This window comes from Pseudophryne corroboree, chromosome 1 (genome assembly GCF_028390025.1).
Source record: "Pseudophryne corroboree isolate aPseCor3 chromosome 1, aPseCor3.hap2, whole genome shotgun sequence".
In the NCBI taxonomy this organism is placed as follows: domain Eukaryota; kingdom Metazoa; phylum Chordata; class Amphibia; order Anura; family Myobatrachidae; genus Pseudophryne; species Pseudophryne corroboree.
In genome coordinates, this window is record NC_086444.1 from 604,150,806 (window position 1) to 604,177,864 (window position 27,059).

At 47.5% G+C, this 27,059-nt stretch overlaps 1 protein-coding gene across 4 annotated transcripts in view; it reads left to right on the plus strand.

The window, feature by feature from the left end:
• Positions 1 to 27,059, plus strand: part of SBNO2 (strawberry notch homolog 2) — a 233,572-nt gene that overhangs the window by 172,032 nt on the left and 34,481 nt on the right. For all 4 annotated transcript variants that reach the window (XM_063914353.1, XM_063914354.1, XM_063914355.1 and 1 more), the window contains 9 exons: positions 4,586 to 4,683; positions 4,793 to 4,872; positions 5,023 to 5,217; positions 7,295 to 7,422; positions 7,499 to 7,630; positions 8,160 to 8,295; positions 8,427 to 8,539; positions 8,651 to 8,722; positions 8,883 to 8,991. In XM_063914353.1, the coding sequence (XP_063770423.1) occupies positions 4,586 to 4,683; positions 4,793 to 4,872; positions 5,023 to 5,217; positions 7,295 to 7,422; positions 7,499 to 7,630; positions 8,160 to 8,295; positions 8,427 to 8,539; positions 8,651 to 8,722; positions 8,883 to 8,991 (1,063 nt within the window). The remainder of the gene's footprint in view (positions 1 to 4,585; positions 4,684 to 4,792; positions 4,873 to 5,022; positions 5,218 to 7,294; positions 7,423 to 7,498; positions 7,631 to 8,159; positions 8,296 to 8,426; positions 8,540 to 8,650; positions 8,723 to 8,882; positions 8,992 to 27,059) is intronic.

Here is a 27,059-nt window from a genome sequence, read left to right on the forward strand (position 1 = left end):
ACAGACCCAGACACGGACACTGAATCTAGTGTCGACGGTGAAGAAACAAACGTATTTTCAAGTAGGGCCACACGTTATATGATCACGGCAATGAAGGAGGCTTTGCATATCTCTGATACTGCAAGTACCACAAAAAGGGGTATTATGTGGGGGGGGGGGGGGGGGAAACTACCTGTAGTTTTTCCTGAATCAGAGGAATTGAATGATGTATGTGATGAAGCGTGGGTTAACCCAGATAGAAAAGTGCTAATTTCAAAAAAGTTATTGGCATTATACCCTTTCCCGCCAGAGGTTAGGGCGCGCTGGGAAACACCCCCTAAGGTGGATAAGGCGCTCACACGCTTATCAAAACAAGTGGCGTTACAGTCTCCTGATACGGCCGCCCTCAAGGATCCAGCTGATAGGAGGCTGGAAACTACCCTAAAAAGTATATATACACATACTGGTGTTATACTGCGACCAGCCATCGCCTCAGCCTGGATGTGCAGTGCTGGGGTGATCTGGTCGGATTCCCTGACTGAAAATATTGATACCCTGGATAGGGACAGTATTTTACAGACTTTAGAGCAATTAAAGGATGCTTTTCTTTATATGCGAGATGCTCAGAGGGATATTTGCACTCTGGCATCGAGAGTAAGTGCGATGTCCATATCTGCCAGAAGAAGTTTATGGACACGACAGTGGTCAGGTGATGCGGATTCCAAACGGCATATGGAAGTATTGCCGTATAAAGGGGAGGAATTATTTGGCGTCGGTCTATCGGATCTGGTGGCAACGGCCGGGAAATCCACCTTTTTACCTCAGACCCCCTCCCAACAGAAAAAGACACCGTCTTTTCAGCCGCAGTCCTTTCGGTCCTATAAGAACAAGCGGGCAAAAGGACAGTCATATCTGCCCCGAGGCAGAGGAAAGGGTAAGAGAGGGCAGCAAGCAGCTCCTTCCCAGGAACAGAAGCCCTCCGCGGGTTCTGCAAAGCCCTCAGCATGACGCTGGGGCTTTACAAGCGGACTCAGAAACGGTGGGGGGTCGACTCAAGAATTTCAGCGCGCAGTGGGCTTGCTCACAGGTGGACCCCTGGATCCTGCAGATAATATCTCAGGGTTACAGGTTGGAATTCGAGAAGTCTCCCCCTCGCCGGTTCCTAAAGTCTGCTCTGCCAGCGTCTCCCTCAGACAGGGCGACGGTATTGGAAGCCATTCACAAGCTGTATTCTCAGCAGGTGATAGTCAAGGTACCCCTCCTACAACAGGGAAAGGGGTATTATTCCACACTATTTGTGGTACCGAAGCCGGACGGCTCGGTAAGACCTATTCTAAATCTGAAATCTTTGAACCTGTACATACAAAAATTCAAGTTCAAGATGGAGTCACTCAGAGCAGTGATAGCGAATCTGGAAGAAGGGGACTTTATGGTGTCCCTGGACATAAAGGATGCTTACCTGCATGTCCCAATTTGACCTTCACATCAAGGGTACCTCAGGTTCGTGGTGCAAAACTGTCATTATCAGTTTCAGACGCTGCCGTTTGGATTGTCCACGGCACCTCGGGTCTTTACCAAGGTAATGGCCGAAATGATGTTTCTTCTACGAAGAAAAGGCGTATTAATTATCCCTTACTTGGACGATCTCCTGATAAGGGCAAGGTCCAGAGAACAGCTGGAGGACGGAGTAGCACTAACCCAAGTAGTGCTGCAACAACACGGGTGGATTCTGAATTTCCCAAAATCTCAGTTGACCCCGACAACACGTCTGCTGTTCCTGGGAATGATTCTGGACACGGTTCAGAAAAAGGTGTTTCTTCCGGAGGAGAAAGCCAGGGAGTTATCCGAACTTGTCAGGAACCTCCTAAAACCAGGAAAAGTGTCTGTGCATCAATGCACAAGAGTCCTGGGAAAGATGGTGGCTTCTTACGAAGCAATCCCATTCGGCAGATTCCACGCACGAACTTTTCAGTGGGATCTGCTGGACAAATGGTCCGGATCGCATCTGCAGATGCATCAGCGGATAACCTTATCGCCACGGACAAGGGTGTCTCTTCTGTGGTGGTTACAGAGTGCTCATCTGTTACAAGGCCGCAGAATCGGCATACAGGACTGGGTCCTGGTGACCACGGATGCCAGTCTGAGAGGCTGGGGAGCGGTCACACAGGGAAGAAACTTCCAGGGAGTATGGTCAAGCCTGGAGAGGTCTCTTCACATAAATATACTGGAGCTAAGAGCGATTTACAATGCTCTAAGCCTGGCAAAACCCCTGCTTCAGGGTCGGCCGGTGTTGATCCAGTCGGACAACATCACGGTAGTTGCCCACGTAAACAGACAGGGCGGCACAAGAAGCAGGAGAGCAATGGCAGAAGCTGCAAGGATTCTTCGCTGGGCGGAAGATCATGTGATAGCACTGTCAGCAGTGTTCATTCCGGGAGTGGACAACTGGGAAGCAGACTTCCTCAGCAGACACGATCTACACCCGGGAGAGTGGGGACTTCATCCAGAAGTCTTCCACATGATTGTGAACCGTTGGGAAAAACCAAAGGTGGATATGATGGCGTCTCGCCTCAACAAAAAACTGGACAGGTATTGCGTCAGGTCAAGAGACCCTCAGGCAATAGCTGTGGACGCTCTGGTAACACCGTGGGTGTTCCAGTCAGTGTATGTTTTTCCTCCTCTGCCTCTCATACCCAAAGTACTGAGAATTATACGGCAAAGGGGAGTAAGAACGATACTCGTGGCTCCGGATTGGCCAAGAAGAACTTGGTACCCGGAACTTCAGGAGATGCTCACGGAAAATCCGTGGCCTCTACCTCTAAGACGGGACCTGATTCAGCAGGGACCGTGTCTATTCCAAGACTTACCGCGGCTGCGTTTGACGGCGTGGCGGTTGAACGCCGAATTCTAAGGGAAAAAGGCATTCCGGAAGAGGTCATCCCTACACTGGTTAAAGCCAGGAAGGAGGTGACTGCACAACATTATCACCGCATTTGGAGAAAATATGTTGCGTGGTGCGAGGCCAGGAAGGCCCCCACGGAGGAATTTCAATTGGGTCGATTCCTACATTTCCTGCAAACATGATTGTCTATGGGCCTCAAGTTGGGGTCCATTAAGGTTCAAATTTCGGCCCTGTCGATTTTCTTCCAGAAAGAATTGGCTTCAGTTCCTGAAGTCCAGACTTTTGTAAAAGGAGTACTACATATACAGCCCCCGATTGTGCCCCCAGTGGCTCCGTGGGACCTTAATGTAGTTTTGGATTTTCTCAAATCCCATTGGTTTGAGCCACTCAAATCGGCGGATTTGAAATATCTTACATGGAAAGTAACCATGCTACTGGCCCTGGCTTCAGCCAGGAGAGTGTCAGAATTGGCGGCTTTATCGTATAAAAGCCCATATCTGATTTTCCATTCGGACAGGGCAGAACTGCGGACGCGTCCTCATTTTCTGCCTAAGGTGGTGTCAGCGTTTCACCTGAACCAGCCTATTGTGGTGCCTGCGGCTACTAGCGATTTGGAGGATTCCAAGTTGCTGGACGTTGTCAGGGCATTGAAAATATATATTTCAAGGACGGCTGGAGTCAGAAAATCTGACTCGCTGTTTATACTGTATGCACCCAACAAGTTGGGTGCTCCTGCTTCTAAGCAGACGATTGCTCGTTGGATTTGTAGCACAATTCAACTTGCACATTCTGTGGCAGGCCTGCCACAGCCTAAATCTGTCAAGGCCCATTCCACAAGGAAGGTGGGCTCATCCTGGGCGGCTGCCCGAGGGGTCTCGGCATTACAACTCTGCCGAGCAGCTACGTGGTCGGGGGAGAACACGTTTGTAAAATTCTACAAATTTGATACCCTGGCTAAAGAGGACCTGGAGTTCTCTCATTCGGTGCTGCAGAGTCATCCGCACTCTCCCGCCCGTTTGGGAGCTTTGGTATAATCCCCATGGTCCTGACGGAGTCCCCAGCATCCACTAGGACGTTTAGAGAAAATAAGATTTTACTTACCGATAAATCTATTTCTCGTAGTCCGTAGTGGATGCTGGGCGCCCATCCCAAGTGCGGATTGTCTGCAATACTTGTACATAGTTATTGTTACAAAAAAATCGGGTTGTTCTTGTTGTGAGCCGTCTGTTCAGAGGCTCCTACGTTGTCATACTGTTAACTGGGTTCAGATCACAAGTTGTACGGTGTGATTGGTGTGGCTGGTATGAGTCTTACCCGGGATTCAAAATCCTTCCTTATTGTGTACGCTCGTCCGGGCACAGTATCCTAACTGAGGCTTGGAGGAGGGTCATAGGGGGAGGAGCCAGTGCACACCACCTGATCCTAAAGCTTTATTTTTGTGCCCTGTCTCCTGCGGAGCCGCTAATCCCCATGGTCCTGACGGAGTCCCCAGCATCCACTACGGACTACGAGAAATAGATTTATCGGTAAGTAAAATCTTATTTTTAAACTGCTTATCAGTGCTAAACATGTTGTGCCATATAGAGACTTGCTATGCACTGTGTGTAAGGTTATGCTGGGTGAACAGATGGGGTCCATGAACATTTTACGTTGTGTAATTATTGGGAGGTTGCATTGTACAATAACCATATTTATTATTTGCAGTGTGTGGTTATTGGTTTGCAATCTACTGGAGAAGCTCGAACGCGTGAAGTGATGGATGAAAATGATGGACATCTTGACCGCTTTGTATCAGCTGCAGAGTGAGTGTGAAAACACAACCACGCAGCATTGTGTTTAACTAGTTATATAATTATCACTACATTGGCGGAGAGAGTGGAATTCTCACATTAAACCACTTTAACATTTCAGGGGTGTATTCAAGTCTCTGATCCGGAAGCACTTCCCATCAAGCAAGAGGAAACGTGAGAAGGGCTTGCTGAAAAGGAAAAGTGCGTGCCCTTCTTTGTCTACATGTTTTTTACCTTCCATATAAGTTAATGTTAAAAAAAAGCACCTGTAGCTGGGTGTTAGACTTATCCTTTCCTATTGCACAGCTGTTGTCCTGTAACTCCTTTCTGTGCTTTCTCCTCACTCCACAGGACGTGGAAAGCCACGCAGTGGGAAAACATCTCGTCTAGATCTCGTTGGATTAATCCGAATCAGTGAAGAGAGTAGCTCAGATTCTGAAGGGGTGCTAGACAGTGATTTCAACTCTTCTCCCGAGTCCTTACAGGACAATGACGATGTCATCTTTGTAGAACACACACTAAATGGGTTAATACTTCCTGATCACGGTGAGCACTGTTTAGCATGAACTGGACTCTTTTTGTTCTCCAATATGATACAGTTAAGAAGTTTATTTTCTTTCTGTCTAGCTTTCATGGTTAACTAAACAAAAAAGAAAACCCATGAGGTCAATGAAATAAAAATGAAATTAGCATAATCAACCAATGAAAATGTGATTTCAAAGCACCAAGTGATAAAGTGCTAAAATAATAATTTGATCTTCCTTTTTGTAAAGGATAACCTATGAACAATAAAATAGCATGGTAAAATCCTACAGTATCAGAAAAAAGATTTGCACATTTCTTTCCTTTAAGTTGCAAAAGTAAAATCTTGTGGTAACAACAAAATAATTAAATGAAGAAACAACACTTAAAACTTCATAGTTAAATATATAGTAGGTAGAAATTTAAGGGGTATATTCAATTAAAGTTGAAAGCTACCGTCTGTCGAAAAGACGTCAGTTTTCGACTTTTTAAGGTCGAATCGTGAATCGACCTATTCAATATATCCCAAAAATTTTCGACAAGTATAGAGTAGACGAGAATAGCTGCTGATCCACGTGCTTGTGTCGAAAACAGGGCGCTTTGGCCCCCTTTTCGACCATCTCAGTCGGACTGAGATGAGGGATTAGAGCAGGAGAGGGGGGGGGGGGGGGGGGGGGAGCCACAGGCAGACGGGGGACAGCCGCAGGCATATAGAGGAGATCAGTGCTACAGTAGCACTGCAGCAGGATGTCACACAGCTGCGCCGCTCACGGCAGCTTCCACCCGGCTCCAGCAAGTGAGGTCACGCTTGCTGGAGCCGGGTGGACACTACCGTGAAGTCGGGCGGCTGTGTGACATCCTACTGTAGCGCTGATCTCCTCCGTCTGCCGGCGGCTGTCCCCGCTGGTTTCCCCACGTCCCCCCCCCCCCCCCCCCCCCCCCCTCCTTTGGGTCCCTCTTCTCAATTCGACTTGAAAAAGTCAAATTGAGATGAGATTTGAATAGGGGTTGTCGGAATGGATCCGACGCTAATTGACTATACCCCTAAGAATCTAATTTATTAAGTCTTTTATAAGTAGTGATTCTCAAGCTGGGGTATGAGCACTTCCAGGGGTATGAAGTTCATGGGATAAACGCACAACATTCTGTAATAGCAGGGGGGATGGGAGGATGACATCCCGGTGCTAATTAGGTGAAGTGGTGGTCTACATATGTAGATAGATAGATAATTTCCGACACAAAGTCCTCATTTCAGGACTTCTGACAAAGGCATAATTTTATGATATTGCATGTTAGTATGTGGTTTACTAGTCTCCAGTTGATTCAATATAATGTTGTAAGAAAAAAAACTGTAATAACTAAAGATAAAAAAATTCTAATACCGAAAAAAGCATGTTTGTACTATAGTTTTTTACGTTTTTTTTTCTAAAATTGTGTTCTGTGAGAAATTCATTCTATTCTTGTGTCTTTAAGCTTGTTTAAAGCACATTTATTGCTTTCATGTATAGCAGTGAGTAAGCATTATATGTAATAGCAATTATATTCATTAAAGTGGGCATGCACTAGACAATTATCTCCAGATCTGGCTGGTTGAAATGCAAATCTGGTAATGGATGAGAGCAAATGACAATTGACCGTTTGCTTCCAAGCACTGGAAAATGGAGAAAACCTGTTGTTCAGCCAGATTGGTTAAATCACGGATTCTGTTTTCAGATGTTTAGTATGCTTCCTTTTTAAAAATGCTGTTTGGTCAATTGTGATTAATTATAAAAAAAATTCTGTATTGTTTCTTCCTTTTTAGGCTATTATTCAGTTACCTCTAGAAAAAGAGGTTGTAGCTTAAAAGAAAAGTATAAATATTTTGCTTGTATCCCCAGGCATTGCTAATATATTTTAGCTGTAAATATGTGACGCTCCGCAGATTTCTGTGCGCTCATAACAATGTATTGATCCAAGTAAGGGTGAAAAAATAGTTGTAGCCATTTCTACTGTAATTTTAAATGGAAGCTGGAGGGATTTTAGGAGCACCATAAAGGAGGAATTATTTTGCTTATTAACTTTGTTTTTTTTTTTTTTTTTTATTATTATTATTATTTGTTAGGCCCTGAACACGTGGAACACATGAAGAGTGAGCTGTTAGCCAAGGTAGAGGAATTAGGAAAGGTGCTACCTCTCAATACGTTAGACGTGCTTATAGACCAGCTTGGCGGTCCAGACAAGGTGGCTGAGGTATGTTGACTGTATGTTGTTGCAGCTTTCCCTAGGCTTGCTTTCTCCAAGTAGTCATGGTGACCTTTTTTCCCAGATGACTGGCAGGAAAGGCCGAATGATTCGTCGCAGTGATGGATCTGTGGGGTTTGAATCTCGAGCCGAGCAAAACTTATCCATAGATAATATTAACTTACGGGAGAAGGAACGTTTTATGAATGGGAGCAAGGTGAGGTCGTGGGACCTATTTAACATTCTACACACTCACAGCACTTCCTATGTCTCTACTCGTTACCCTGTTACATATTCAGTGGCACATTTACATCTCTCCCTGTACCAGTGAAGCTTACAATCTATATTGTCTGCCACATGGTACACACACACTTGATGTGTTTGGATTCTGTGATAAACTCATAAAAACACGTGAGGAACATTCAAACTCCTCACAGATAGGACTTTGGTATCTGTGTTGTGCTGAAGCAAGCCAGCCATTGTGCCACCGTGGTTATCACTCCATGTGTTAAGGGTTTGTGGATTTGATGATTGTACACTGGATGGGGGTCCGATTTATCTTTGTCAGTGCTAAGCATACTTTAGCTCATGCGCACTGGTACAAGAGCTGGCTGGTACCATTATGTATACCTCCAATAAATATGTCAGAAATATCCTGCTCATGCGGTGTAATTGCCGATACTATCTTCCTTTGCCCTCTCACCAATCACAACTTACCACTCTCCTGTGTATATCTAATTTTCAAGCTGGTGGCAATCATTTCTGAGGCTTCGAGTTCAGGAATTTCTCTACAGGCTGACCGGCGAGTACCAAATCAACGTCGACGAGTACACATGACACTGGAACTGCCCTGGAGTGCGGACAGAGCCATCCAACAGTTTGGTAAGTACCCATATGCTTTTTAGATTTCTGTTAATGTCTTTCACATGTGCTCATAATAGACTGTTCTTATGACTACTTTGTGCTTACTCTGCTGCCATGATATTTAATGTAAAAACACATTGCTCCGCTAGGTCGTACGCACCGCTCTAACCAGGTCTCTGCTCCGGAGTACGTTTTCCTCATCTCAGAGCTTGCGGGGGAGAGGCGGTTTGCTTCAATTGTAGCCAAGAGACTGGAGAGCCTGGTGAGTGTACATTTATTTAAGCCAATGTAAAGTGTTCGTTTTTTGAGGGGGTTTTCTACTCCTTTTAATTACAAGTGCCAGATCATTAACAGTCTGTGTCCACACAAACAGGGTGCACTTACTCATGGGGATAGGAGAGCTACAGAATCCAGAGATCTCAGCAAGTACAACTTTGAGAACAAGGTTAGAATGACTGCCCTTCTGAAGGGAGGTTGTGCTTTTACTTTCCAGCTGGAGGAGTAGGTGATAGAAGTGTTTATCTATTGTTGTATGTTTTGTAGTAGTCTGTAACTTGCTTGCAGGAAGGTAGCTTTTAGTAAGCATTCTTTTTCTCTCTGTGTAGTATGGTTCGAGATCACTGGAACAGATCTTATCTGCGATCCTGAACCAGACACAAAGGGATGTGCCTCCCCCACTTGGGTACCCAGGAGGTCCTTCTGCCTTCTTCCATGGTGAGTAGTTTTAACAAGGAGGCACCGTTATGGTAATGTTAGGGTCTCGCCAGCTCAAGCACATTCTATTTAATGTACATACAGTGCTGTGTAAGAATTATCCATTATCTTCACATTGTAAACTGCCTAGTTAGGTATGTTAGTGAGAATGCAACATATACTCCGTAAGCCAAGTAGCTACTTTATGAATATTAATGAGATTTCTCTTACGTCCTAGAGGATGCTGGGGACTCCGTAAGGACCATGGGGTATAGACGGGCTCCGCAGGAGATAGGGCACCTAAAAAGAACTTTGACTTTGGGTGTGCACTGGCTCCTCCCTCTATGCCCCTCCTCCAGACCTCAGTTAGATCTTGTGCCCAGAGGAGAATGGGTGCACTGCAGAGAGCTCTCCAGAGTTTTCTGTGGAAAAAGAATTTTGTTAGGTTTTTTATTTTCAGGGAGTCCTGTTGGCAACAGGCTCCCTGCATCGTGGGACCGAGGAGAGAGAAGCAGAGCTGGCTTGTAAAGTTGGGCACTGCTTCTAGGCTACTGGACACCATTAGCTCCAGAGGGAGTCGGAACACAGGTCTCACCTGGGGTTCGTCCCGGATCCGCGCCGCCGTCCCCCTCACAGATGCCGAAGATAGAAGCCGGGTGAGTATTGAGGAAAAGACTTCAGGCGGCAGAAGACATCAGATCTTCATGAGGTAAGCGCACAGCGGTAAGCTGCGTGCCATTGCTCCCAGTCACACACACACAAAGCAGGCACTGAAGGGTGCAGGACGCAGGGGGGGGGCGCCCTGGGCAGCAATAAACCTCGATTTGGCCATAAATAAGGTGGATTAGGCTGGGGGACAGTAAATCCACGGACCCCCGCCATTTTATTAGTATATGATGAAGGGACCGAAGCCCGCCGTCGGGTGGGCGGGGCTGGATCCTCAGCACTAACCAGCGCCATTTCTTCCACAGAGGCTGCATGAGAAAACGCTGGCTCCCTGTTCTCTCCCCTGCTGAGCTTCACAGGTTGGAAAAAGGAGGAGGGGGGCACTTTGGCGACGCAGTGAGTGGAGATTACAATTATAAACATATAATAGCGCTATCTGGTCATATATTCCAGTGTTTTAAGCGCTGGGTGTGTGCTGGCATACTCTATCTCTCTGTCTCTCCTAAGGGCCTGGTTGGGGTTTTGTCCCCTTATAGGTAACTCCCTGTGTGTGTGGGGTGTCTGTACGTGTGTGTCGACATGTCTGAGGCGGAAGGCTTCTCCAAGGAGGAGGTGGAGCAAATGAGTGGTGTGTCCCCGTCGGTTGTGCCGACTCCAGATTGGATGGACATGTGGCATACGTTGCATGCAAGTGTGGCATCTTTACATAAAAGGCTTGATAAGGCTGGTTTAGGGGGGACATCAGGCGGTCAATCCTCAGATTGGACCGACTCACAGGGCCCGTCGGGGTCTCAAAAGCGTCCCTTAACACAAGACACTACTACCGACACGGATTCTGATTCCAGTGTCGACTATGACGAAGTAAAATTGCACCCTAGGGTGACTAAAACTATTCAGTGTATGATTGTGGCAATAAGGGATGTGTTGCATATTGTGGATGAACCCTCAGTCCCCGACACAAGGGTACACATGTTTAAGGAAAAGAAACAGATTATTAATTTCTCTGACGTCCTAGTGGATGCTGGGACTCCGTAAGGACCATGGGGATATAGCGGCTCCGCAGGAGACAGGGCACAACAATAAAAGCTTTAGGATCAGGTGGTGTGCACTAGAGATGAGCGGGTTCGGTTTCTCTGAATCCGAACCCGCCAGAACTTCATGTTTTTTTTCACGAGTCCGAGCGACTCGGATCTTCCCGCCTTGCTCGGTTAACCCGAGCGCGCCCGAACGTCATCATGACGCTGTCGGATTCTCGCGAGGCTCGGATTCTATCGCGAGACTCGGATTCTATATAAGGAGCCGCGCGTCGCCGCCATTTTCACACGTGCATTGAGATTGATAGGGAGAGGACGTGGCTGGCGTCCTCTCCGTTTAGACACTTGATTTACTAATTTTGGGGAGCATTAGGAGTACTCAGTAGTGTACAGTGCAGAGTTTTGCTGATAGTGACCAGTGACCACCACTTTTATTTATAATCCGTTCTCTGCCTGAAAAAAGCGATACACAGCACACAGTGACTCAGTCACATACATACCATATCTGTGTGCACTGCTCAGGCTCAGGCCAGTGTGCTGCATCATCTATATATATTATATATCTGTCTGACTGCTCAGCTCACACAGCTTATAATTGTGGGGGAGACTGGGGAGCACTACTGCAGTGCCAGTTATAGGTTATAGCAGGAGCCAGGAGTACATAATATTATATTAAAATTAAACAGTGCACACTTTTGCTGCAGGAGTGCCACTGCCAGTGTGACTAGTGACCAGTGACCTGACCACCAGTATATAATATTAGTAGTATACTATCTCTTTATCAACCAGTCTATATTAGCAGCAGACACAGTACAGTGCGGTAGTTCACGGCTGTGGCTACCTCTGTGTCGGCACTCGGCAGCCCGTCCATAATTGTATATACCAGTGACCTAACCGTGGTTTTTTTTTCTTTCTTTATACATACATACTAGTTACGAGTATACTATCTCTTTATCAACCAGTCTATATATTAGCAGCAGACACAGTACAGTGCGGTAGTTCACGGCTGTGGCTACCTCTGTGTCGGCACTCGGCAGCCCGTCCATAATTGTATATACCAGTGACCTAACCGTGGTTTTTTTTTCTTTCTTTATACATACATACTAGTTACGAGTATACTATCTCTTTATCAACCAGTCTATATATTAGCAGCAGACACAGTACAGTGCGGTAGTTCACGGCTGTGGCTACCTCTGTGTCGGCACTCGGCAGCCCGTCCATAATTGTATATACCACCTAACCGTGGTTTTTTTTTCTTTCTTTATACATACATACTAGTTACGAGTATACTATCTCTTTATCAACCAGTCTATATATTAGCAGCAGACACAGTACAGTGCGGTAGTTCACGGCTGTGGCTACCTCTGTGTCGGCACTCGGCAGCCCGTCCATAATTGTATATACCACCTAACCGTGGTTTTTTTTTCTTTCTTTATACATACATACTAGTTACGAGTATACTATCTCTTTATCAACCAGTCTATATATTAGCAGCAGACACAGTACAGTGCGGTAGTTCACGGCTGTGGCTACCTCTGTGTCGGCACTCGGCAGCCCGTCCATAATTGTATATACCACCTAACCGTGGTTTTTTTTTCTTTCTTTATACATACATACTAGTTACGAGTATACTATCTCTTTATCAACCAGTCTATATATTAGCAGCAGACACAGTACAGTGCGGTAGTTCACGGCTGTGGCTACCTCTGTGTCGGCACTCGGCAGCCCGTCCATAATTGTATATACCAGTGACCTAACCGTGGTTTTTTTTTCTTTCTTTATACATACATACTAGTTACGAGTATACTATCTCTTTATCAACCAGTCTATATATTAGCAGCAGACACAGTACAGTGCGGTAGTTCACGGCTGTGGCTACCTCTGTGTCGGCACTCGGCAGCCCGTCCATAATTGTATATACCAGTGACCTAACCGTGGTTTTTTTTTCTTTCTTTATACATACATACTAGTTACGAGTATACTATCTCTTAATCAACCAGTCTATATATTAGCAGCAGACACAGTACAGTGCGGTAGTTCACGGCTGTGGCTACCTCTGTGTCGGCACTCGGCAGCCCGTCCATAATTGTATATACCAGTGACCTAACCGTGGTTTTTTTTTCTTTCTTTATACATACATACTAGTTACGAGTATACTATCTCTTTATCAACCAGTCTATATATTAGCAGCAGACACAGTACAGTGCGGTAGTTCACGGCTGTGGCTACCTCTGTGTCGGCACTCGGCAGCCCGTCCATAATTGTATATACCACCTAACCGTGGTTTTTTTTTCTTTCTTTATACATACATACTAGTTACGAGTATACTATCTCTTTATCAACCAGTCTATATATTAGCAGCAGACACAGTACAGTGCGGTAGTTCACGGCTGTGGCTACCTCTGTGTCGGCACTCGGCAGCCCGTCCATAATTGTATATACCACCTAACCGTGGTTTTTTTTTCTTTCTTTATACATACATACTAGTTACGAGTATACTATCTCTTTATCAACCAGTCTATATATTAGCAGCAGACACAGTACAGTGCGGTAGTTCACGGCTGTGGCTACCTCTGTGTCGGCACTCCGCAGCCCGTCCATAATTGTATACTAGTATCCAATCCATCCATCTCCATTGTTTACCTGAGGTGCCTTTTTAGTTGTGCCTATTAAAATATGGAGAACAAAAATGTTGAGGTTCCAAAATTAGGGAAAGATCAAGATCCACTTCCACCTCGTGCTGAAGCTGCTGCCACTAGTCATGGCCGAGACGATGAAATGCCAGCAACGTCGTCTGCCAAGGCCGATGCCCAATGGCATAGTACAGAGCATGTCAAAACCAAAACACCAAATATCAGTAAAAAAAGGACTCCAAAACCTAAAATAAAATTGTCGGAGGAGAAGCGTAAACTTGCCAATATGCCATTTACCACACGGAGTGGCAAGGAACGGCTGAGGCCCTGGCCTATGTTCATGGCTAGTGGTTCAGCTTCACATGAGGATGGAAGCACTCAGCCTCTCGCTAGAAAACTGAAAAGACTCAAGCTGGCAAAAGCACCGCAAAGAACTGTGCGTTCTTTGAAATCCCAAATCCACAAGGAGAGTCCAATTGTGTCGGTTGCGATGCCTGACCTTCCCAACACTGGACGTGAAGAGCATGCGCCTTCCACCATTTGCACGCCCCCTGCAAGTGCTGGAAGGAGCACCCGCAGTCCAGTTCCTGATAGTCAGATTGAAGATGTCAGTGTTGAAGTACACCAGGATGAGGAGGATATGGGTGTTGCTGGCGCTGGGGAGGAAATTGACCAGGAGGATTCTGATGGTGAGGTGGTTTGTTTAAGTCAGGCACCCGGGGAGACACCTGTTGTCCGTGGGAGGAATATGGCCGTTGACATGCCAGGTGAAAATACCAAAAAAATCAGCTCTTCGGTGTGGAGGTATTTCACCAGAAATGCGGACAACAGGTGTCAAGCCGTGTGTTCCCTTTGTCAAGCTGTAATAAGTAGGGGTAAGGACGTTAACCACCTCGGAACATCCTCCCTTATACGTCACCTGCAGCGCATTCATAATAAGTCAGTGACAAGTTCAAAAACTTTGGGTGACAGCGGAAGCAGTCCACTGACCAGTAAATCCCTTCCTCTTGTAACCAAGCTCACGCAAACCACCCCACCAACTCCCTCAGTGTCAATTTCCTCCTTCCCCAGGAATGCCAATAGTCCTGCAGGCCATGTCACTGGCAAGTCTGACGAGTCCTCTCCTGCCTGGGATTCCTCCGATGCATCCTTGCGTGTAACGCCTACTGCTGCTGGCGCTGCTGTTGTTGCCGCTGGGAGTCGATGGTCATCCCAGAGGGGAAGTCGTAAGCCCACTTGTACTACTTCCAGTAAGCAATTGACTGTTCAACAGTCCTTTGCGAGGAAGATGAAATATCACAGCAGTCATCCTACTGCAAAGCGGATAACTGAGTCCTTGACAACTATGTTGGTGTTAGACGTGCGTCCGGTATCCGCCGTTAGTTCACAGGGAACTAGACAATTTATTGAGGCAGTGTGCCCCCGTTACCAAATACCATCTAGGTTCCACTTCTCTAGGCAGGCGATACCGAGAATGTACACGGACGTCAGAAAAAGACTCACCAGTCTCCTAAAAAATGCAGTTGTACCCAATGTCCACTTAACCACGGACATGTGGACAAGTGGAGCAGGGCAGGGTCAGGACTATATGACTGTGACAGCCCACTGGGTAGATGTATGGACTCCCGCCGCAAGAACAGCAGCGGGGGCACCAGTAGCAGCATCTCGCAAACGCCAACTCTTTCCTAGGCAGGCTACGCTTTGTATCACCGCTTTCCAGAATACGCACACAGCTGAAAACCTCTTACGGCAACTGAGGAAGATCATCGCGGAATGGCTTACCCCAATTGGACTCTCCTGTGGATTTGTGGCATCGGACAACGCCAGCAATATTGTGTGTGCATTAAATATGGGCAAATTCCAGCACGTCCCATGTTTTGCACATACCTTGAATTTGGTGGTGCAGAATTTTTTTAAAAACGACAGGGGCGTGCAAGAGATGCTGTCGGTGGCCAGAAAAATTGCGGGACACTTTCGGCGTACAGGCACCACGTACAGAAGACTGGAGCACCACCAAAAACTACTGAACCTGCCCTGCCATCATCTGAAGCAAGAAGTGGTAACGAGGTGGAATTCAACCCTCTATATGCTTCAGAGGTTGGAGGAGCAGCAAAAGGCCATTCAAGCCTATACAATTGAGCACGATATAGGAGATGGAATGCACCTGTCTCAAGTGCAGTGGAGAATGATTTCAACGTTGTGCAAGGTTCTGATGCCCTTTGAACTTGCCACACGTGAAGTCAGTTCAGACACTGCCAGCCTGAGTCAGGTCATTCCCCTCATCAGGCTTTTGCAGAAGAAGCTGGAGGCATTGAAGAAGGAGCTAAAAGGGAGCGATTCCGCTAGGCATGTGGGACTTGTGGATGCAGCCCTTAATTCGCTTAACAAGGATTCACGGGTGGTCAATCTGTTGAAATCAGAGCACTACATTTTGGCCACCGTGCTCGATCCTAGATTTAAAGCCTACCTTGGATCTCTCTTTCCGGCAGACACAGGTCTGCTGGGGTTGAAAGACCTGCTGGTGACAAAATTGTCAAGTCAAGCGGAACGCGACCTGTCAACATCTCCTCCTTCACATTCTCCCGCAACTGGGGGTGCGAGGAAAAGGCTCAGAATTCCGAGCCCACCCGCTGGCGGTGATGCAGGGCAGTCTGGAGCGACTGCTGATGCTGACATCTGGTCCGGACTGAAGGACCTGACAACGATTACGGACATGTCGTCTACTGTCACTGCATATGATTCTCTCAACATTGATAGAATGGTGGAGGATTATATGAGTGACCGCATCCAAGTAGGCACGTCACACAGTCCGTACTTATACTGGCAGGAAAAAGAGGCAATTTGGAGGCCCTTGCACAAACTGGCTTTATTCTACCTAAGTTGCCCTCCCACAAGTGTGTACTCCGAAAGAGTGTTTAGTGCCGCCGCTCACCTTGTCAGCAATCGGCGTACGAGGTTACATCCAGAAAATGTGGAGAAGATGATGTTCATTAAAATGAATTATAATCAATTCCTCCGCGGAGACATTGACCAGCAGCAATTGCCTCCACAAAGTACACAGGGAGCTGAGATGGTGGATTCCAGTGGGGACGAATTGATAATCTGTGAGGAGGGGGATGTACACGGTGATATATCGGAGGGTGAAGATGAGGTGGACATCTTGCCTCTGTAGAGCCAGTTTGTGCAAGGAGAGATTAATTGCTTCTTTTTTGGGGGGGGTCCAAACCAACCCGTCATATCAGTCACAGTCGTGTGGCAGACCCTGTCACTGAAATGATGGGTTGGTTAAAGTGTGCATGTCCTGTTTTGTTTATACAACATAAGGGTGGGTGGGAGGGCCCAAGGATAATTCCATCTTGCACCTCTTTTTTCTTTTCTTTTTCTTTGCATCATGTGCTGATTGGGGAGGGTTTTTTGGAAGGGACATCCTGCGTGACACTGCAGTGCCACTCCTAGATGGGCCCGGTGTTTGTGTCGGCCACTAGGGTCGCTTATCTTACTCACACAGCTACCTCATTGCGCCTCTTTTTTTCTTTGCGTCATGTGCTGTTTGGGGAGGGTTTTTTGGAAGGGACATCCTGCGTGACACTGCAGTGCCACTCCTAGATGGGCCCGGTGTTTGTGTCGGCCACTAGGGTCGCTTATCTTACTCACACAGCGACCTCATTGCGCCTCTTTTTTTCTTTGCGTCATGTGCTGTTTGGGGAGGGTTTTTTGGAAGGGACATCCTGCGTGACACTGCAGTGCCACTCCTAGATGGGCCCGGTGTTTGTGTCGGCCACTAGGGTCGCTTATCTTACTCACACAGCGACCTCGGTGCAAATTTTAGGACTAAAAATAATATTGTGAGGTGTGAGGTATTCAGAATAGACTGAAAATGAGTGTAAATTATGGTTTTTGAGGTTAATAATACTTTGGGATCAAAATGACCCCCAAATTCTATGATTTAAGCTGTTTTTTAGTGTTTTTGGAAAAAAACACCCGAATCCAAAACACACCCGAATCCGACAAAAATAATTCGGTGAGGTTTTGCCAAAACGCGTTCGAACCCAAAACACGGCCGCGGAACCGAACCCAAAACCAAAACACAAAACCCGAAAAATTTCAGGCGCTCATCTCTAGTGTGCACTGGCTCCTCCCCCTATGACCCTCCTCCAAGCCTCAGTTAGATTTTTGTGCCCGACGAGAAGGGTGCAATCTAGGTGGCTCTCCTGAGCTGCTTAGAATAAAAGTTTAAGTTAGGTTTTTTATTTTCAGTGAGTCCTGCTGGCAACAGGCTCACTGCTACGAGGGACTTAGGGGAGAGAAGTAAACTCACCTGCGTGCAGGATGGATTTGCTTCTTAGGCTACTGGACACCATTAGCTCCAGAGGGATCGAACACAGGCCCAGCCATGGAGTCCGGTCCCGGAGCCGTGCCGCCGACCCCCCTTGCAGATGCCGAAGTTGAAGAGGTCCAGAAACAGGCGGCAGAAGACTTTCAGTCTTCATAAGGTAGCGCACAGCACTGCAGCTGTGCGCCATTGTTGTCAGCACACTTCACCAACAGTCACCAACTGTCACTGAGGGTGCAGGGCGCTGGGGGGGGCGCCCTGGGCAGCAATGTATAATACCTTTTTATGGCTAAAATACATCACATATAGCCCTTGAGGCTATATGGATGTATTTAACCCCTGCCAGATGTCACAAACTCCGGGAGAAGAGCCCGCCGAAAAGGGGGCGGGGCCTATTCTCCTCAGCACACGGCGCCATTTTCCTGCTCAGCTCTGCTGTGAGGAAGGCTCCCAGGCTCTCCCCTGCACTGCACTACAGAAACAGGGTTAAAACAGAGAGGGGGGGCACTTATTTGGCGATATGATTACATATATAAAAATGCTATAAGGGAAAACACTTGTATAAGGGGTTGTCCCTGTATAATTATAGCGTTTTTGGTGTGTGCTGGCAAACTCTCCCTCTGTCTCCCCAAAGGGCTAGTGGGGTCCTGTCCTCTATCAGAGCATTCCCTGTGTGTGTGATGTGTGTCGGTACGTGTGTGTCGACATGTAGGAGGACGATGTTGGTGAGGAGGCGGAGCAAATTGCCTGTATTGGTGATGTCACTCTCTAGGGAGTCGACACTGGAATGGATGGCTTATTTAGGAATTACGTGATAATGTCAACACGCTGCAAGGTCGGTTGACGACATGAGACGGCCGGCAAACAAATTAGTACCTGTCCAGGCGTCTCAGACACCGTCAGGGGCTTGTAAAAATGCCCATTTACCTCAGTCGGTCGACACAGACACGGACACTGACTCCAGTGTCGACGGTGAAGAAACAAACGTATTTTCCTTTAGGGCCACACGTTTCATGTTAAGGGCAATGAAGGAGGTGTTACATATTTCTGATACTAGAAGTACCACAAATAAGGGTATTATGTAGGGTGTGAATAAACTACTTGTAGTTTTTCCTGAATCAGATAAATTAAATGAAGTGTGTGATGATACGTGGGTTTCCTCCGATAGAAAATTATTGGCGGTATACCTTTTCCCGCCAGAAGTTAGGGCGAGTTGGGAAACACACCTTAGGGTGGATAAGGCGCTCACACGCTTATAAAAACAAGTGGCGTTACCGTCTCCAGATACGGCAGCCCTCAAGGAGCCAGCTGATAGGAAGCTGAAAAATATCCTAAAAGTATATACACACATACTGGTGTTATACTACGACCAGCAATCGCCTCAGCCTGGATGTGCAGCGCTGAGGGGGCTTGGTCGGATTTCCTGACTGAAAATATTGATACCCTTGACAGGGACAAGATTTTATTGACTATAGATGCATTTCTATATATGCGAGATGCGCAGAGGGATATTTGCATTCTGGCATCAAGAGTAAATGTGATGTCCATATCTGCCAGACGAAGACACGACAGTGGTCAGGTGATGCAGATTCCAGACGGCACATGGAAGTATTGCCGTATAAAGGGGCGGTCCATCGGACCTGGTGGCCATGGCAACAGCTGAAAAATCCACCTTTTGTTACCCCAAGTCACATCTCAGCAGAAAAGGACACAGTCTTTTCAGTCTCAGTCCTTTCGTCCCCATAAGGGCAGGCGGGCAAAAGGGCCAGTCATATCTGCCCAGGGGTAGAGGAAAGGGAAGAAGACTGCAGCAGGCAGCCCATTCCCAGGAACAGAAGCCCTCCACAGCTTCTGCCAAGTCCGCAGCATGACGCTGGGGCCGTACAAGCGGACTCAGGTGCGGTAGGGGGTCATCTCAAGAGTTTCAGCACGCAGGGGGCTCACTCACAAGTGGACTCCTGGATCCTACACGTAGTATCCCAGGTGTACATTGGAAATTCGAGACGTCTCTCCCTCACAAGTTCCTGAAGTCTGCTTTACCAACGTCTCCCTCCGACAGGGAGGCAGTATTGGGAAAAATTCACAGGCTGTATTCCCAGCAGGTGATAATCAAAGTACCCCTTCTACAACAAGGGAAGGGGTATTATTCCACACTATATTGTGGTACTGAAGCCAGACGGCTCGGTGAGATCTGAAATATTTGAACACTTACATACAAGCGTTCAAATCAAGATGGAGTCACTCAGAGTAGTGATAGCGAACCAGGAAGAAGGGGACGATATGGTGTCACTGGATATCAGGGACGCTTACCTACATGTCCAAATTTGCCTTCTCACCAAGGGTACCTCAGGTTCGTGGTACAGAACTGTCACTATCAGTTCAGACGCTGCCGTTTGGATTGTCCACGGCACCCCGGGTCTTTACCAAGGTAATGGCCGAAATGATGATTCTTCTTAAAAGAAATATGGACGCTTTCCTGATAAGGGCAAGGTCCAGAGAACAGTTGGAGGTCGGAGTAGCACTATCTTAAGTAGTTCTACGACAGCACGAGTGGATTCTAAATATTCCAAAATCGCAGTTTTTTCCGACGACACGTCTACTGTTCCTAGGGATGATTCTGGACACAGTCCAGAAAAGGATGTTTTCTCCCGGAGAAGAAAGCCAGGGAGTTATCCGAGCTAGTCAGGAACCTCCTAAAACCAGGAAAAGTATCAGTGCATCATTGCACAAGGATCCTGTGAAAAATGGTGGTTTCTTACAAAGCGATCCCATTCGGTAGATTTCACGCAAGAACCTTTCCGTGGGATCTGCTGGAAAAATGGTCCGGATCGCATCTTCAGATGCATCAGCGGATAACCCTGTCTCCAAGGACAAGGGTGTTTCTTCTGCGGTGGCTGCAGAGTGCTCATCTATGAAAGGGCCGCAGATTCGGCATTCAGGACTGGGTCCTGGTGACCACGGATGCCAGCCTGAGTGGCTGGGGAGCAGTCACACAAGGAAAAAATTTCCAGAGAGTGTGATCAAGTCTGGAGACTTCTCTCCACATAAATATACTGGAGCTAAGGGCAATTTACAATGCTCTAAGCTTAGCAAGACCTCTGCTTCAAGGTCAGCCGGTATTGATCCAGTGGGACAACATCACGGCAGTCGCCCACGTAAACAGACAGGGCGGCACAAGAAGCAGGAGGGAAATGGCAGAAACTACAAGGATTCTTCGCTGGGCGAAAAATCATGTGATAACACTCTCAGCAGTGTTCATTCCGGGAGTGGAAAACTGGGAAGCAGACTTCCTCAGCAGGCATGACCTCCACCCGGGAGAGTGGGGACTTCATCGGGAAGTCTTCCACATGATTGTAAACCGTTGGGAAAAACCAAAGGTGGACATGATGGCGTCCCGCCTGAACAAAAAACTAGACAGATATTGCGCCAGGTCAAGGGACCCTCAGGCAATAGCGGTGGACGCTCTGGTAACACTGTGGGTGTACCAGTCAGAGTATGTGTTCCCTCCTATGCCTCTCATACCAAAAGTACTGAGAATCATAAGAGGGAGATGAGTAAGAACGATACTCGTGGTTCCGGATTGGCCAAGAAGGACTTGGTACCCGAAACTTCAAGAGATGTTCACGGAAGACCCGTGGCCTCTACCTTTAAGAAAGGACCTGCTCCAGCAGGGGCCTTGTCTGTTCCAAGACTTACCGCGGCCGCGTTTGACGGCATGGCGGTTGAACGCCGGATCCTGAAAGGGCATTCCAGATGAAGTCATCCCTACCCTGGTCGAAGACAGGAAGGATGTAACCGCAAAACATTTTCACCGCATTTGGTGAAGATATGTTGCGTGGTGTGAGGCCAAGAAGGCCCCTACAGAGGAATTCCAACTGGGTCGTTTCCTACATTTCCTGAAAACAGGACTGTCTATGGGCCTAAAATTAGGGTCCATTAAGGTTCAAATTTCGGCCCTGTCGAATTTCTTCCAGAAAGAACTGGCTTTAGTGCCTGACGTTCAGATGTTTGTAAAAGGGGTACTGCATATACAGCCTCCTTTTGTGCCCCAGTGGCACCTTGGGATCTCAATGTTGTTTTGAGTTTCCTAAAGTCACATTGGTTTGAACCACTCACCACTGTGGACTTAAAATATCTCACATGGAAGGTGACGATGCTATTAGCCCTGGCTTCAGCCAGGCGTGTGTCAGAATTGGCGGCTTTATCATATATAAAGCCCTTACTTAATTTTTCATTCTGACAGGGCAGAATTGAGGACTCGTCCTCAATTTCTCCTTAAGGTGTTTTCTGTTTTTCACATGAACCAACCTATTGTGGTACCTGCGGGTACTAGGGACTTGGAGGACTCCAAGTTACTTGACGTTGTCAGGGCCCTGAAAAATATGTTTCCAGGACGGCTGGAGTCAGAAAATCTGACTCGCTGTTTAGCCTGTATGCACCCAACAAGATGGGTGCTCCTGCTTCTAAGCAGACGATTGCTCGCTGGATTTGTAATACAATACAGTTTACACATTCTGTGGCAGGCCTGCCACAGCCAAAATCTGTAAAAGCCCATTCCAAAAGGAAGGTGGGCTCATCTTGGGCGACTGCCCGAGGGGTCTCGGCTTTACAACTTTGCCGAGCAGTTACTTGGTCAGGGGCAAACACGTTTGCTAAATTCTACAAATTTGATACCCTGGCTGAGGAGGACCTGGAGTTCTCTCATTCGGTGCTGCAGGGTCATCCGCACTCTCCCGCCCGTTTGGGAGCTTTGGTATAATCCCCATGGTCCTTACGGAGTCCCAGCATCCACTAGGACGTCAGAGAAAATAAGATTTTACTTACCGATAAATCTATTTCTCGTAGTCCGTAGTGGATGCTGGGCGCCCATCCCAAGTGCGGATTGTCTGCAATACTTGTACATAGTTATTGTTACAAAAATCGGGTTATTCTTGTTGTGAGCCGTCTTTTCAGAGGCTCCTTCGTTGTTATCATACTGTTAACTGGGTTCAGATCACAGGTAGTACGGTGTGATTGGTGTGGCTGGTATGAGTCTTACCCGGGATTCAATATCCTTCCTTATTATGCACGCTCGTCCGGGCACAGTATCCTAACTGAGGCTTGGAGGAGGGTCATAGGGGGAGGAGCCAGTGCACACCACCTGATCCTAAAGCTTTTATTGTTGTGCCCTGTCTCCTGCGGAGCCGCTATATCCCCATGGTCCTTACGGAGTCCCAGCATCCACTACGGACTACGAGAAATAGATTTATCGGTAAGTAAAATCTTATTTTTCCCACATCTCATGAATTAAATGAGTTCTTTGGAAAAGCTTGGGAGACTCCGGATAAGAGACCGCAGATCCCCAAAATAATTTTTATGGCATACCCTTTCCCTAAGCAGGACAGGGAGATTTGGGAATTACCCCCCACTGTGGACAAGGCCCTGATGCGCTTATCCAAGAAAGTGGCGCTACAGTCTCCTGACACAGCGGCCCTTAAAGACCCAGCAGATCGCAGGCAAGAAACTACCTTAAAGGGTATTTATTCTCATACGAGTGCTGTGATAAGACCGACGATTGCGTCGGCATGGGTGTGTAGCGCAATTGCAGCTTGGACAGATGAGCTGACAGATCAATTTTGATACTATGGATAAGGATACTATATTCCTAACTCTAGCCCATATAAAAGACGCAGTCTTATTTATGAGGGATGCTCAAAGGGACATTGGATTGCTAGCTTCTAGGGCCAATGCCATGTCTATCTCAGCGAGAAGATCCTTATGGACTCGCCAATGGACGTGTGATGCGGATTCCAAGAAACATATGGAAGTACTACCCTATAAGGGGGATGTATTGTTTGGGGGTGGGCTGACGGACCTGGTTTCCACAGCTACAGCAGGTACATCAAATTTTTTACCATATATTCCCTAACAGCAAAAGAAAGTAACACCATATCAGATGCAGTCCTTTCGGTCGCACAAGTCCAAAAGAGGTCGGGGATCCTCTTTCCTCGCCAGAGGTAAGGGCAGAGGCAAGAGAGCACCTGCTTCGGCAGGTGCCCAGGAACAAAAGTCCTCCCCGGCTGCTCCAAAACCCACAGCATGACGCTGAGGCTCCCCTGAGGGTGTCCGCACCGGTGGGGGCACGTCTTCGACTTTTCAGTCAGGCCTGGGTCAGTTCGGACCTGAATCCCTGGGTGTTGGAAATAGTTTCCCAGGGTTACAAATTGGAATTCGAGGAGGTGCCCCCGCGCCGATTTTTCAAATCGGCCCTACCAGCTTCCACATCGGACAGGGATGTAGTGTTAGCTGCAATTCAAACGCTGTGTATACAGCAAGTGATAATCAAGGTTCCCCTGCACCAGCAGGGAAGAGGTTACTACTCAACCCTATTTGTGGTCCCGAAACCGGACGGTTCGGTCAGACCGATTTTGAATCTGAAATCCCTAAACCTGTACATAAAAAGATTCAAATTCAAAATGGAATCACTCAGGGCGATAATAGCCAACATGGAGGAGGGGGAGTTTATGGTGTCTCTGGACATAAAGGATGCGTACCTTCATGTCCCCATATATGCCCCCCATCAGGAATACCTGAGATTCGCTGTACAGGATTGTCATTACCAATTTCAGACGTTGCCGTTTGGACTTTCCACGGCCCCGAGGATTTTCACCAAGATAATGGCGGAAATGATGGTGGTCCTGCGCAAGCATGGTGTCACAATTATCCCATACTTGGACGATCTCCTGATAAAAGCGAGATCAAGAGAGAAATTGCTGAGCAGTATGGCGCTCTCTCTGAGAGTGCTCCAGCAACACGGTTGGATTCTAAATCTACCGAAGTCACAGTTGATTCCGACAACTCGACTATCGTTCCTAGGTATGATACTGGATACGGAACAAATGAAGGTCTTCCTCCCAATAGAGAAAGCCCAAGACATCCAGAACATGGTCAGAGACCTGTTAAAACCGAAAAGGGTGTCAGTTCACCAATGCACTCGAGTTCTGGGGAAAATGGTGGCGGCCTACGAAACCATTCCCTTCGGACGGTTCCATGCAAGGACTTTTCAATGGGACCTTCTGGACAAGTGGTCCGGGTCCCATCTGCATTTACATCGGAAAATAACTCTGTCCCCAGGAACCAGAGTGTCCCTCCTGTGGTGGTTGCAAAGTGCTCACCTGCTGGAGGGTCGCAGGTTCGGGATTCAGGACTGGATCCTGGTTACCACGGACGCGAGCCTCCGAGGATGGGGAGCGGTCACACAGGGAAAGGACTTTTCAGGGTCTTTGGTCAGACCAGGAGTCCTGTCTACACATCAATGTGTTGGAACTCAGGGCCATTTACAACTCGACAAGCGGAGAGTTTACTTCGAAACCTTCCGGTTCTGATTCAATCAGACAATGTCACAGCAGTGGCCCATGTGAACCGCCAAGGCGGGACAAGAAGCAGAGTCGCGATGGCGGAAGCCACAAGGATCCTTCGCTGGGCGAAAAATCATGTAAGCGCTCTGTCGGCTGTCTTCATTCCGGGAGTGGACAACTGGGAAGCAGACTTCCTCAGCAGACACGATCTCCATCCAGGAGAGTTGAGACTTTATCAAGAAGTCTTTGCAGACGTAACACGTCTTTGGGGAACTCCTCAAATAGACATGATGGCGTCACGCCTCAACAAAAAACTTCGGAGGTATTGCGCCAGTTCTCGGGACCCTCGGGCAGTAGCAGTAGACGCACCGGTAACACCGTGGGTGTTCGACTCGGTCTACGTGTTCCCTCCTCTTCCTCTCATCACGAAAGTGTTGAGGATCATAAGACGAAGAAGAGTACAGACGATACTCGTTGTCCCAGACTGGCCTCGAAGGGCTTGGTACTCGAATCTACAAGAGATGCTCACAGGAGACCCCTGGCCTCTTCCTCTGAGGGAAGACCTGTTGCAGCAGGGGCCCTGTGTATTTCAAGACTTACCGCGGTTACGTTTGACGGCATGGCGGTTGAACGCCGAATCCTAGCAAAAAAGGGGATTCTGGAAGAGGTCATCTCTACTTTAATAAAGGCTAGGAAGGAGGTGACGATAAAACATTATCACCGTATCTGGCGAAAGTATGTGTCTTGGTGTGAGACCAAGAATGCACCTACGGAAGATTTTCATTTGGGTCGTCTTCTCCACTTCCTACAGACAGGAGTGGATATGGGCCTGAAATTAGGCTCGGTTAAGGTACAGATTTCGGCCCTCTCGATTTTCTTTCAGAAGGAATTGGCTTCTCTTCCAGAAGTCCAGACGTTTGTAAAGGGAGTGCTGCACATACAGCCCCCTTTTGTGCCTCCAGTGGCACCATGGGACTTGAACGTGGTGTTGCAGTTCCTAAAATAACACTGGTTTGAACCGCTTAACAAGGTTGAGTTGAAATTTCTTACCTGGAAGGTGGTAATGTTGTTGGCCTTAGCATCAGCAAGGCGAGTGTCAGAATTGGCGGCTCTATCACACAAGAGCCCCTACTTGATTTTTCATGTGGATCGAGCTGAATTGAGGACACGTCCGCAATTTTTGCCTAAAGTGGTTTCGTCGTTCCATATGAATCAACCTATTGTGGTGCCTGTGGCTACTAGTGACCTGGAGGATTCCAGATCCCTGGACGTAGTCAGGGCCTTAAAAATTTATGTAGCCAGGACGGCTAAAATTAGGAAAACAGAGGCTCTGTTTGTCCTGTATGCGGCCAATAAGATTGGCGCCCCTGCTTCAAAGCAGACTATTGCTCGCTGGATCTGTAATACGATTCAGCAGGCTCACTCTACGGCTGGATTGCCGGTACCAAATTCGGTTAAGGCCCATTCCACTAGGAAGGTGGGCTCTTCTTGGGCGGCTGCCCGAGGCGTCTCGGCTTTACAACTTTGCCGAGCGGCGACGTGGTCGGAGTCAAACACTTTTGCTAAATTCTACAAGTTTGATACCCTAGCTGATGAGGACCTAGCGTTTGCTCAGTCGGTGCTGCAGAGCCATCCGCACTCTCCCGCCCGATTGGATGCTTTGGTATAAACCCCATGGTCCTTACGGAGTCCCCAGCATCCTCTAGGACGTAAGAGAAAATAAGATTTTAAACCTACCGGTAAATCTATTTCTCCTAGTCCGTAGAGGATGCTGGGCGCCCGTCCCAGTGCGAAAACTCTGCAAGACTTGTATATAGTTGTTGCTTACATAAGGGTTATGTTACAGTTGACATCGGTCTTGGACCGTTACTGTTGTTTTTGTTCATACTGTTAACTGGTTATGTATGTTACATGGTATGATTGGTGTGGGCTGGTATGAATTTTGCCTTGGATTGCTTAATCCTGCCTTGTATTGTCCATCTCCTCTGGGCACAGTTCTCTAACTGAGGTCTGGAGGAGGGGCATAGAGGGAGGAGCCAGTGCACACCCATAGTCAAAGTTCTTTTTAGGTGCCCTATCTCCTGCG